Here is a 10,654-nt window from a genome sequence, read left to right as displayed (position 1 = left end):
AGAGGTCAGGGCTACGATAATGGTGCCAACAGCCAACGTGAGAGGAAAGAACAGAGGAGTGCAGACACGGATCCGAGAGTTAAACCCTTAAGCTTTTTTTGTCCCATGCAGTTCTCATTCATTGAACTTGGTGGTCAGTGATGCAGCATCAGCTTCTAGTGAGGCTGCTGAATTTTTTTAATGTAATTGAAAGCATCTATGTATTTTTCTCTGCATCAACTCATTGATGGCAAATTTTGAAGCAACCTCTGGAAACATCCTCTCTGACAGTGAAACCACTGAGTGCCACATGATGGGAAAGTCAAGTGGAGGCGATAAAGCCTATCAAACACCAAACTGGGAAGATAGATGATGCCATAGTTGCCATTATGGAGGATAATGCTATGACAGGAACTGTTCATGGGAGAACAGTGGCAGAGGGAAATGGAATCACCAGAAACATACATAATTTCTGTGGGGCTTAGTGTTGTGGCATGACATACTGTTTGAAATAAATGTTGTAAGCAAGAGACTCCAAGGTGTTGACCTTGATATATCTGGAGCAATGGAACAACTGGACAAAATAAAGTCATAGCTACAGTCTTACCGGTCAGATGAGGGATTTCAAAACGTTCTGAAGAGTGCACAGAAGTTGGCAGAGGAACTTCAACTCTGAAGCTATTTTCCCACCCATTCAAGAATACAAGAATCACCAAAGAAGACGACATTTTGATTACGAGGCATGGGATAATCCCATAAGAGACCCCAAACAACAATTTAAAGTTGAATTCTTTAACCAGGTGCTAGATTGTGCAATACAGTCAGTTGAAGAACATTTCATGAAGCTCAAGGAACACAGCAGTATATTTGGGATGTTGTATGATATTCCAAAACTCCTCACTACACCTGAAGAAGACCTACACCAGCAATGCAGGGCACTAGAGACAGCGTTGACACATGATGACATGCGCGATATTGATGCGAGTGATTTAGGTGATGAACTGAAAGCCCTTTCAAGGTACATTTCAGCAGGATCAACTCCAAAGGCAGTTCTGGAATATATGTGCACAAATAAGATGACCACCCTCTTTCCAAATGCTTTTGTTGCTCTGCGCATACTTCTAACACTTCCTGTAACAGTTGCCAGTAGAAAACGCAGCTTCTCCAACCTTGCAACCATCTCAATAGAACATAGGGTGACCAGATCACTCAGGTCAAATATCGGGATGCGGGGGGGGGGGGGGGGCGGAGCAAAAAAAAAAAAAAAAGGCGGCAGAGCAAAAAAAACAACCCCCCCCTTCCTCCTCCCTCCGCAAGCGCTGGAGGGAGGCCCTGGAGAGACAGGGGGAGCGCGGGGCCGGGGTGAGCGAGAGTCCGGCCTGGCCCCGAGCGCAGGCAGGACTCAGTCGGGCGGTACCTGGAGGAAGAGTAGGGGGGCGGCCCGCGGGGCAGGCGGCGGCTGTTCTCCCCACCTGGGCAGCGGGACTCGGGAGCAGCCGCTGCTGCAGCTCCCACTGCCGCGGGGGGAGGAAGCAGCCGCTGGCCAAGCTCGGCAGCTGCGGCTCTGGCGCCCGCGAACCCCCCGAGCCTGGGCCTGCTGCGGGGACCCAGCAGCGCGCACGCTGCACCCAGCCCCTGGCCAGTCGTGTCTGGGCTGCTGCCCAGCTGGTGCAATCCCGCGGGCGGCCCCGGAGTGGGGGCAGCAGGCCCCAGCCCCCCCGTCCCGCTCGGGTCCCGCAGGGGAACGAACGGGGCTGGGCTGGCGATGCCTCCGCCCCGGGGCCGGGCTGGCGATGCCTCCGCCCCGGGGCCGCCGCGGGATTGCACCAGCTGGGTAGCCAGCCCAGACGCGACTGGCCAGGGGCTGGGCGCAGCGTGCGCGCTGCTGGGTCCCCGCAACAGGCCCGGGCTCGGGGGGTTCGGGCCCGGGTGCAAGAGCCGTAGCCACCGAGCGCCATGGTCGTTTCCTCCCCCCCGCGGCAGTGGGAGCTGCAGCAGCGGCTGCTCCCGAGTCCCGCTGCCCAGGTGGGGAGAACAGCCGCCGCCTGCCCCACGGGCCGCCCCCCTACTCTCCCTCCAGGTACCGCCCGACTGAGTCCTGCCTGCGCTCGGGGCCAGGCCGGACTCTCACTCACCCCGGCCTCGCGCTCCCCCTGCCTCTCCAGGGCCTCCCTCCAGCGCTTGTGGAGGGAGGAGGAATGGCGTGCTTGGGGAAGAGGCGGGGATTTGGGGAGGGAGCCAATGGGGGAGGGAGCCCTTCCGGGCTCCGGAGCCTTTGCTTGTTTGTCCAGTGTCCCGACCTAACATTGGTCAGGACGCGGGACAAACAAGCAAATATCGGGACAGTCCCGATAAAATTGGGACGTCTGGTCACCCTAATAGAACATGAGCTGGCCCAGACTGTGGTCCTTCAGGAAGCAGTTCAAATCTTTGCAACCAAGAAGGCACGGAAAGCACCACTTTGATTATTCAAACAGATAAAAATGCCAGTGTTTACTATGCAGACAAGAAAAGTTACATTTGCTGTTCAGGAGTTTGAAAGTTAAGTGTTACTTAAAATTTTTGAAGAAGCCATTTTAAGTTGTTAGTTCTCCTTTATTGGGGTAGGTAGCAGAGCAGTACCATGAGAGGAGTAGACCAGGAAGAAGGCAGAATTGAGAACTTTCAAAGTTTTGGCCCAAGCGGGGGGGGGCATCATTTGAGCTCCCCGCCTCATGTGCCAAACTGTTCTGGGCCGACCCAGACTCTCCCCGCTTTGCTTCCTAGGCAGGGCAACGACTGTTCTGCACACAGCCATGCAGGCGAGGCACTGCGGCTGGCTGGTGGGTGTTTGCGGTGGCTCAGAGACCTGCGAGGGGCTGGCCCAGGGCAGCTGAGTGACAGGCGGCTAAGAAAGGGGGCAGGGCGGGGAGCGAGGGGGCGAAGGAACTCGTGTCGGAGCGAGCAAGTCCTGCCCAGCTGTTTGCGAAGTTTTAAGATTTCCTGTTTCCCTCGCGGCGCTGAAGCGAAGCGGAGTGAGTCAGCCCGGCCGCGCGGAGTCCCGGAGCAGCCAGCCCAGGCACAGCTGCCGCCGCGGCCTCGCCTCTCTCCCCGGCCGGCCCGGGGTGCAGCCCTCACCCCCCCGGTCAGCAGAGGAGCCCGACTTCTTGCTTCGGCTTCCTATGCGGAGCGGGCTAGACCATGAGCCGGGATCGCCTCCGGAGCCTGTGGCTGCTGCACGCTTGCTCGTGTTGGGCGCTCGTAGGCAGCACCATCCCCCCTCAGGCGCGGGGCTCAGGTAAGTCGCGGTCTCGTCCCCCCTTCCCCTTCTTTGTCGGGGCGGCGGCAGAGGGGTCCCCCCCCCTCCAGGCGGCTGTGCAAGGGGCGATGTCGTTCGCTTGACAGCTGCAGGCAGCAGGGGAGCGGCGCTGCGAGCCCACGGGCGCCGGCTGGGGCTGCGAAGTTCGGGTGCCCGCTGGAAAGGGGCTCGCTGGAGAGGCTGGGCGGGTCGGGGCTCAACCGAGGAGCTGGCAGGAAGCGCGCGGGGGGTTGCTCTGAGGCGAGCCTAGCCCGGGCCCCGTGGAAAGCGTAGTTCGGAAGTTGGCTACTGCCTGTCCTGGGGTTAGCGGGCAGGGCGCAGCTGCCCCGGCGTGCAGCTGCAGCAGCCTCCGCACCTGGCCCCATGGTGAGATCCGGGTGCTGGTGCCCCTCCGCTCTGCCTCAGCAAAGGGGGCTGGGGGCCCTCTTCGCAGGAGCAAAGCGCCCCCCCCCCCCATCTTGCTTCTCGGACTGTGTGTGGCAGTTGTTAGTTTTAATTAGGATTAACCCGCTCACCTGTGTGCTGCCCTCTGGGGATGAAAAGCGCTCCTCTGAGCCCGAGGCGGCATTGTTGTTCTAGGAACCTGACACTTGGGATGCAGGTAAAGGGGATTCAGAAAGTGGCACTCAAACTAAATGACTTAATCTTAGATCCTATTAAGGTCCCCAGAGTATTATTTGTCTCTGTGTGTGTATCCCTGATTTGCTCCCTGTCCCACACCTGGGCCTTGCCATGGGTCTAGCTCTATGTAAACTGATCTTGCAGCAGTGTCTTAAAAGTTATTGGTTTTTTTTTTTTTTTTTGTACAGTCACTGCATTTAACTGAGAATTAAGCACTGGTTGCGAGCAGTCGCACCGAGAACTCTCATTTAATTAATTTCCTGCCATTGCAGGGGCCTTGGGCATTGGTGGCACCTTGGTCTCTCCTGTACTCTGCATGTGCACACACAGTTTAGTCTTCTGAGGACTGAAGTGCTTTGGTCTTAATATAGGGGTATCTGAGTGAAATTTAATGGTCTGTGATGTACAAGAGATCAGACCAGATGAACTGATGGACCTTTTTGGCCTTAAACTCTCTGAAACTTCAGGCATTCTTTCAGTAGTCAAAGCATTCCTAAAAGTTAATTCCTGGCTTGTTTGGTTTTTCATTACACTTCACATCCCTGTGTTGGGAATTCTTAATTGCACTGTACATCCCTGGTTATTTTTAAAGCCATGGCTCATATTACTACTATTAATATATCTATGTATATTGTGCAAAGAGAGAGCAAAGTGCCTTGCAAACTTATGTGAAAACAAGGTTCCCTGGTCTGAAAAACTTGCAAACTGGGGATCTAATCCCACAAACACTTATCCCCGTGAGATCTCACCAGGACTACTCACATGTGTAAAGTTACATCTGTAAGTGTCTAGAGGATTAGGCTCTAGAACATATTAATGAAACCTATTTTTTTTTTGTATTGTAGGGAAACCTGTGTATAGTACACTCAAATATTATAAAAACAATCCTGCTCCTATTAAAGCCAGTAGCAAAATTTTTCTTGAGCTTCTAGTCAAATTCTACTAGCCTATTCTAATTGTTTTACACCACTCCAATTCCATTGACGACTGTGGTGTTATGATCAACTGACACTGGTGTAAATGAGCAGAACTAACTCCTGCCTGATTCTTCACTGCCTTGCACCTAGTGTAGCCATTTGCACCTATGCAAAGTGGGTGTAAAATGGGCTTGATTCTGATCTGTAGCCAAGGCACTCTCAACTCAGCGGAGTCTGTGGAGTCAAAAGCAGGGCCGGCTCCAGGGTTTTTGCCGCCCCAAGCAGCCCCCCCCCCCCAAAAGCCGCGATCGCGATCTGCGGCACTTCGGCAGGAGGTCCTTCACTTCGAGCGGGAGTGAGGGACCCCCGGCCGAATTGCCGCCGAATACCTGGACGTGCCACCCCTCTCCGGAGTGGCCGCCCCAAGCACCTGCTTGCTAAGCTGGTGCCTGGAGCTGGCCCTGGTCAAAAGCTTTGCAACTCTTGGGCCCATCTGGAGCTCTTCTTGGCATCTAGCATAATTTAGGGTATTCTTTAGGTTACACTTCAGTTATCCCCATTTTGGGGGCCATTCTGGCAACTGCAGATCACTGGAATGGAGACGCATGTTGAGAATATTACCTTTTCCCAGGAACAACTCCTACAGAGAGGGCCAGGACCATAAAGGCAGCATAGCCAGCTCTGTGTTAGCTCTCACCACCCAGGGGTTCCTCCACACTAGGGGAATCCTCAACTGAGCAGATCCCATGGTGTCAGCAGCTTTGCGCCTCTATAGCAGTGCAGATCAGGTGGGATGCAGCTGCGTATCTGGCTTGATTTGTACAGCTGTAAATGACAACATGGCATTTTTAATGCAAAGCAGTGGAGAATCAGTCCCTCTGTGGTGAAATAGAAAATCTGTTTAAGCCCTGCCTTGGAAGAGTCAGTGCCCTTGGCTTTCATCTAGGTTGCTTAATAAGTTTTAGGCCTCAAATCTGGTCAGGGGTATAGTGTAAATTCTACTAGACAGCAGAAGGAGAATTGACAAGTTCTTGTAAGCAAGAATAAAAATTAAAAGTGGATGGTGTTTACTTGAACAAGCCTAATCCTAGAGGATGAAAATAGTCCAAAATAAATTAGAAATAATGTTTTTATCTATAGGTTATTCAGCTAGTCCCTTTTGACTTTCAGCTTCATTACCAGGTCAATGGGATTAAGAGTTACTTTAAGAAATTAAGGGCCCAATCCTGCAAACAATTTACTTCTGAGCATTTTGTTTGTTATGTGAATAGTCTGGTTGAAGTTCCTGCTTAGGTGAGATGGGTGTTGCAGCTATGTCAGAGTGCAAAGGGACTATTTGTTGTAGTGAATGAGACACTCCATACTAAATGTTTGCATGAGTGGGCTCTAAGTGGCGAAAACAAAATTTTCAATGAGTATTTTTCTTGGGTGTATTTTCCGGTACATAGACAGGACAACAGAACTGATATCAGTTAAATGTAGCACCCTCTTATCACCCACTGTCTGAAATTGTGCAACTGTAAGTAATACATGAAATTTAGGTCTGACAAAAAGCTAGATACAGAAAAACAGACTATTTCAAACATAGTAGAACAATGAAACATTTTTTTCTAATTAGGGGCCATTGTGTGTGCGCTTAATTCCATCTCTATTTGTGATAGTTTTTAATTGTGCTTAAATCCTATTAACTTCGGTAGGATTTAGCAATCCTTAAAGTTAAGCATGGGTTTAAAGTGAAGTCTCAGTTCAGATGCTTTCCTGAGTCAGGCCTAATATTACTTTGGTTACAGTACAACAAAGTTTAGCTACAGTCCTAAATTGCAAGCAACGGTGGCATTTGAAGGAAAAAGACTAATTGCTAGGGATTTTTTTATTTTTTTTTTACTTCTGTCTGTGTGTTTTTTAACGATCCCCGTTCCTTCATCTTTGTCTCCTTGTAATTGCAGTTTGTTGTTATAATTTTATCTGAGTTTTCTGTAACATCCCAGCTCCTCCCTTTATATTGATATTAGAGCCAATTTCGCCCCTGGAATGATTGTTGAGGAAAATTCTTTTGCCCAAACAGCTGGCAGTTAGGGATGGATGCCAGCAGGAAAGGCTAAGTTACTTTGATTAGAATGGTCTTCTTTCATTCGTTCCTCTTCTCTTTTTTGGATGAGTGGCATCATTAAGAATGAATGGAGTTTCTAGTCTGTTTCATATCATAATAAAAATAAACTGTTATATTGTATATAATAAACCATAGTTATTTAGAACTAGTCCCCAGTGTTCATGAGTCCAGTTCTTCACACACTTGACTGAGAGTAGGTCAAGAGCAACTCCATTGAAATAATGGAGTCATTCTAATGTGATACTGGTGTGTGTGAGAGGAGAATTGGGCTCAGTCCTCCACAGCTGCAGCCGGATGGGTTGAGTGCAAGGGTAGATGCACCTCTGTAACTCACAGGAGCATCTGACTCCTGGTATTTAAAGCATTTTTTATTTTAAACCTTCCACACCAAGGGTTAATATTTTGCATTTAACTCACAAGCTAACTTGAAACTATAGGTATTAGAACGCTATCTCCCCCGCAGACATTCCGCTTTTATCAAAGGACTCTCTCTTTTGCCCTTCCCAGAAGCACCACATCCTTGAGACAACACACCCAGCAGCTCTCATCTACCTTTACTGCACTGTGTGTTACATTATGAGCATGATTGAGAGTAGAATGCTCACTTTTCACAGGTGCAAATGACTACATAAGGTACCAGCTGGTGGTGAATCAGGCCCATCATGTTTGTAAAGTCATGTAAATACTTATATTAGCTGGGATGGGGTGGGGGGTATCTGCACACATTTTTTGTTAGGACTTACATGATAATATCTGGCGTTCAATTGATTTTTAACATGGATATTGTGTGTGATCATAATGGCTCCAAGATTATTATTTTTTTATTATTACTCTGTGTTACAGCAACAGCTTGAGACCCCAACTGAGAGTGGCGCCCCATTATTCTAGGCATTGTACAACCACATAGTAAGGGATGGTCCCTGCCCCCAAACAGATATTCTAAGTGTACACTGACATCAAATAATACAACGTATCAGTCCTTTCAGAGCCTTTGCATTGTGTGACCCTAATATACTAGTATAATTTATTATTTGTATTGCTGTAGTGAAGAGAAATATTTTAAAGCACCAGAGCACTATGTTCTATTAATATATGCTTTGCACTTCTAGAATGCTTTTCCTCTGTACATTTCAAAATGTTTTTATAAAAGTAGTTAAGCACCAATATCCTGATTTTTTTTAAAGAGGGGGAAACTGAGACATTGAGAAGTTAAAGTGTGATCCTAATTTGAAAAGTAACTGTAAACATGACATTGTAGTATAACTGTTTTATTGACTCTCAGCAAATTCCAGATCAAATTTGTGCTCTGTGTGTGTGTGTGTGTGTGTGTGTGTGTGTATAGATATGCTTATTTATTTTATATATATATATATATATATAACAGCCACTGCCACAAGTTCAACCTGTAATTTGTAAGTCAAGCTGTGCTCTTTCTAGCTTATGCATTGTCACCAGAGATAGAGGTTCTGAAAGATAATTTCTGCCCTATTACACCTGTACAACCCCACTGAGGCATTGTTCTGTTGTAACTGAAGGCATAATTTGGCTCTGCAATTGAACTGAATTAAAAATTCTGTTGATGCAGGTGCCAAAATAAAATCCATCTCACTCTCCCATGACTGTATTGCCTCTTCCAAGGAGTAAAAAGGAAGATATATTTATTTTTGTTAGAAAAGCGAGTGAATTTGACAGAATACACCCAGAGACCAGGTCTGTTAAGTAGGAAGGTGTCATTTTTCAAAGCAACTTGCCAAGTAAAGACACAGTATGGCTCTTACGTGCATAGGGCACATTAATAGATACCTTGGAAAACTAGCCTTTGTGCAAGCAAAGTACATCTAGGGCCAGGTCCTCATCTGGCATAAATCAGCATAACTCTATTGAAGGCAATGAAGCTACACTGATTTATATCAACTGAGGATCTGCCCCACAGAATTAATAACTGGCAACTGTGAGTTATGAGGCTCTAATTCCCTTGAGCAGACCTTTGTGATATCATATCTTACAAGAGCCAAAATGATATGGTCCTCTTTCCCAGAACAAGAAAGTAATTTGGCTGCAGCGTTTGGGACTCCCTGGAGCCTAGAGAGTAATGATTTCAGGAGGCTATGGGAAGAGGGAATTTCCAGAATTCCAGAATGCTGGGACATGATCAAAGGTATGATTAAGGCTTTTAACTTGGGCAGAACCAAGGGGAGAAAGGGGAATAGGCAGAAAGGGAGCTGTGCGAAGCAAAATACTTTAATAGTATTTTACATTAATATAATGCCTTTCATTCCTCTTAGGGCCTGTCTATACTGCAGCTGGGAGTGAGCTGCCCAGCCCAGGTAGATAGACTTGTGCTAGTGGGGCTTGCGCTAGCGTGCTAAATATTAGCTGTACAGATGTTGCCGCACTGGGAGAGGCTCAGGCAAGCCACCTGAGCTCAGAACCCCGGAGTAGGGTGAACTTGAACTCAGGTGACTAGCTTGAGCCTCACCTGATGTGGCAGTGGTCAGGCTGCTATTTTTAGTGCACTAGCGCAAACCTCACAACTGAAATATATCTACCAGGGGTTGGAGGCTCTTTCCCAGCTGCCATGTAGTCATACTCATGGACTTCAGCAGGAGCTGAAATCACTTAATGCCTAGCAAGACTGGCCCTTATATTTTTTTTTATGCCTGTGAAAGAGAAATCTCTATCCACCAACTTCCACAGTATTTGTTTGTGAGTTTTGGGTTTGGAGTACATCTGAAGCCATCATAATAATAATGCTTAGCACTTTCCCCCCCTTAGATCTTGAAATGCTTGTTGGTATGTCTATGTATTTTATTTGCGTTTTAAAAAAATAGATGTATGGAGAGGGAAATATGATATGGTATAGTTAGTACTTTTTCACTTTGTTTTTTCTCAAATTGCCCAGTCTCTTATAATATTCCTTGGGTGGACAGAAATTGCTCCAAGTTTGCAATTTTAAGGCTGATGTTGACAGGTTCAAAGTACGGTAATTTTGCTTCCATTCATTCTGGAGTTAGTAATTAGCCCAGAGTAGCACTTCTCTGTTGTTTTGAGTAAGGCATTACACAACTACAGGGCGACTTCTTTTTTAATTGGCCCAAAATGTGCAGCATTATAAAAATATACAAAATTCAAGAACATGTTTCTTCTTTGTTTTCAGTGATTACATTGAAATTGGCCCCCTTTTTCTCTGGGAACATATTATAAAAGCCCTTATTCCCAACTTGGCTCCACGGAAATCTTAAAGATAAACTATCTTGCAGCATGGCTGTAGGTGTCTTGATGCCAGACACCCCGCTGCCTGCTGAAAACCCCATAGGATGGGTCCATGATCAGAGAAGGAAATCTTTGAGATTTACCTTGTGGATTTTTCTTGAACCATCCCCTCTATGGGAGGGATACGGTGGACTGTGGATTTTGGAGGCCACAGCTTCATCAACCGCATTGATCAGGAATACCGTAATACATGAGGATGGAGAAGAGCTGTCATGCAGAGGTGGCTGCTACTCCACTGTCTTGTTTACCTCCCATTGGTTGGTTCACAGCCCAAGCCAACAGAAATTCCCTCCTCTTCATATTTCCACAAGGAAATCCAAAGCTCTGCAGGGGACAGTGCTATGGAGCACAGCGCCTGCCCTGCAGCAACTCCTTCCTCCTCCACCCCTTCAACCCTAAGGAACTCCATCAGTGTGGATCTCTGATGGGAGGCGTCCCTGTTGGCCAAGGGAGGGA

At 47.8% G+C, this 10,654-nt stretch overlaps 1 protein-coding gene across 1 annotated transcript in view; it reads left to right on the top strand.

Annotated features, from left to right (window-relative positions):
• The first annotated feature begins 3,159 nt into the window (after positions 1-3,159).
• Positions 3,160-10,654, top strand: part of TGFBR2 (transforming growth factor beta receptor 2) — a 74,188-nt gene continuing 66,693 nt past the window's right edge. The window contains exons 1-2 of the mRNA XM_065399310.1: positions 3,160-3,256; positions 8,964-9,083. Of these exons, the coding sequence (XP_065255382.1) occupies positions 3,160-3,256; positions 8,964-9,083 (217 nt within the window). The remainder of the gene's footprint in view (positions 3,257-8,963; positions 9,084-10,654) is intronic.

The sequence above is a fragment of the Emys orbicularis genome, chromosome 2 (genome assembly GCF_028017835.1).
Source record: "Emys orbicularis isolate rEmyOrb1 chromosome 2, rEmyOrb1.hap1, whole genome shotgun sequence".
In the NCBI taxonomy this organism is placed as follows: domain Eukaryota; kingdom Metazoa; phylum Chordata; order Testudines; family Emydidae; genus Emys; species Emys orbicularis.
This window is presented reverse-complemented; position numbering and strand designations above follow the sequence as displayed.